Below are 2,082 nucleotides of genomic sequence, written 5' to 3'. Positions count from 1 at the left end.
TAAAGGAAAGAGGTCAACACAACAGCCAATGGTAATCTCTGTCGAGTCCTTGTCAATGCTGTCAGGAGAATTAGATTTAAATGACATGTACTTCGCTTGTAGGCTGTGTTACTCAGTCTCTTGCAAAATACAATGCTTACCTTTTGCTTATCAGGGGCAGAAAATCAACAAACGCACCAGTGTCTTGGATTCTGTACAAAGACAGTGATGTAACGACACCTTTGAAATTCTATCACACATATTGCGTGGCACATGTTTGCAACCAACCAACACTAAGTACCTCAGAAAGTATGTCAGTAGCTCTCCAACATTTCTCTGCCACAGTGTTAAAGCTACTTTCAGTCTGAGATTTCTTCCAAAGAGCACATCAGTCATTGTTTTATGATCCCTTGTGAGCTGAAAAATATGGATCGGTTCAGACAGATTAAGCATTTCAGAGAAACACAAATTCATAAAAAGAGCCACAGCAAAAGGAACAGAGATATAGTCTGAGCCATGATAGTATTCCTGACCTCAGTGAGTGTAGAGTAGTCGCTTTGTTCAGGACCTGTTCTGCCAGCCTTGTGGTTATTGTTGACATTTAGTGGGAACTCCCAAGGGTCCATGTCAAATATCTCCTGTTGCATGTCCTGTAAGCAGTTCATCTCATTCTCCTTGTTTGCAGCATCATAATTCCTCCCAGACCCGAGCTGCTTCCTCCGAGCCACCATCAGATGATGGGTCTTCCTCTTACAGGACACCACCCGCTTCACTCTGCCTGGGTTGTTACCAGAGCGACTCACTGGATACCTGGGTAGGGTAAAATGTTTTGAGGGAAATGAGAAAAAACATAATGCAATTGCTGTAGTAAACACAAAAGATGCACAACTTACCTCTTTTTGTTGGACTCCTCATTTTTATCATAATCCACCTGCATAGAAAAATACAGTTTGCATGGTGATAACACTATGATAAGCAGCAAAAGAGGTCCAGCTTATGGAAATAGATTTGTATTTTAAAAGGAGATACCGAGGTCACCTCTTTCGTGTTTCCCCCACGAGGGTAGGTCACTCTGTACTGGGCTGCATCATGGTGGAAGGCATGCTCAAGATTTTGATAGTCTCCATCCTCACAGTTGGAGTCCATTATACCTAAACAAAAAGAGAGACTCAGTTACAGCAAATTACTATACCTAAAACACAAACACACACACGGTGGAAAAATATGAAATAAAAGAGAATAAAGTTTTTATTTTCCAGTCCATACAGGCTCTCCAGGCTAAACATAATAAAACACAATTTCCCATAATCCACGTGGGCATTGTTGTCCTTCTGCACAATGACGTAGTCAGTAACTGCTTTCCGGGCCAGACAGCTGAGTTGTGTTGTGAGTGTTTTAAGCTATTAATTTAACATTTAGCTTACTTATTCGGGTCAGAAAGGCTGTTACGCTTTTCGAAAAACCGTATTCCGTGTCATTAAACTCTAAGTGTCGTTCAAAGACAAAATAAACGGCTTTTTATTGTGTCACGGTATAGCATAACGTGCTATAATTTACCTGTTAATAACAAGTAATTGAATCAATCAGCTAACAGCTAACGAAATTAACCCTTATGCCCTCCTCAAATTTACTACCCTCTGGACACCCTCGTGGCCAAAAATGTACACACACAAAAAACTGCTTTTAAATCATCATACATCAATATTTTTTTTAAATTTTTTTTCATAAATCAAATAAACAACTTCAAACGTGCTCAAAACTACCAAACATTCTATCATTTTAAGGATTTTAACCCTTTAAATGCCAGTTTAATTCTTTGCATTATTTGATTATTTATTACAAACAAACACATAAAACTAATTATTTTCCATATAATAAATAGTAGGGGGATGAGGCTTTGGTGGTGATTAGAGTCTTGGATATGTCAAAGATTAGCAACAAAATTGATTTGATTGCATTAGTATTTTTTACGTAGTGTCAGATTTAAAATTTACTACCCTCTGGACACCTTCGTGGCCAAAAATGTACACGCACAAAATCTGCAATAAAATCCTCATACATCAATATTTTTTTCTGCTTTTTTTTCATAAATCACTTGAACAA

General features: G+C 38.1%; 1 protein-coding gene across 1 annotated transcript; it reads right to left on the bottom strand.

The window, feature by feature from the left end:
- Positions 1-6: 6 nt before the first annotated feature.
- On the bottom strand, positions 7-1,490 carry LOC111646046 (KATNB1-like protein 1; the record flags this gene model as incomplete). The annotated part of the gene is made up of 6 exons (XM_023395437.2): positions 1,018-1,490; positions 873-910; positions 513-789; positions 281-396; positions 141-191; positions 7-58 (listed from the first exon to the last, which is right to left on the bottom strand). Coding segments are annotated over exons 1-6 (642 nt in total), but the record flags the coding sequence as incomplete, so codon positions are not given.
- Between the last annotated feature and the right edge of the window lie 592 nt (positions 1,491-2,082).

The sequence above is a fragment of the Seriola lalandi genome, unplaced genomic scaffold (genome assembly GCF_002814215.2).
Source record: "Seriola lalandi dorsalis isolate HSWRI2012SDOR001 ecotype SW California unplaced genomic scaffold, Sedor1 jcf7180002054962, whole genome shotgun sequence".
In the NCBI taxonomy this organism is placed as follows: Eukaryota; Metazoa; Chordata; class Actinopteri; order Carangiformes; family Carangidae; genus Seriola; species Seriola lalandi.
The sequence above is the reverse complement of the archived record's forward strand: the minus strand, read 5'-3'. Positions and strand labels throughout refer to the sequence as shown.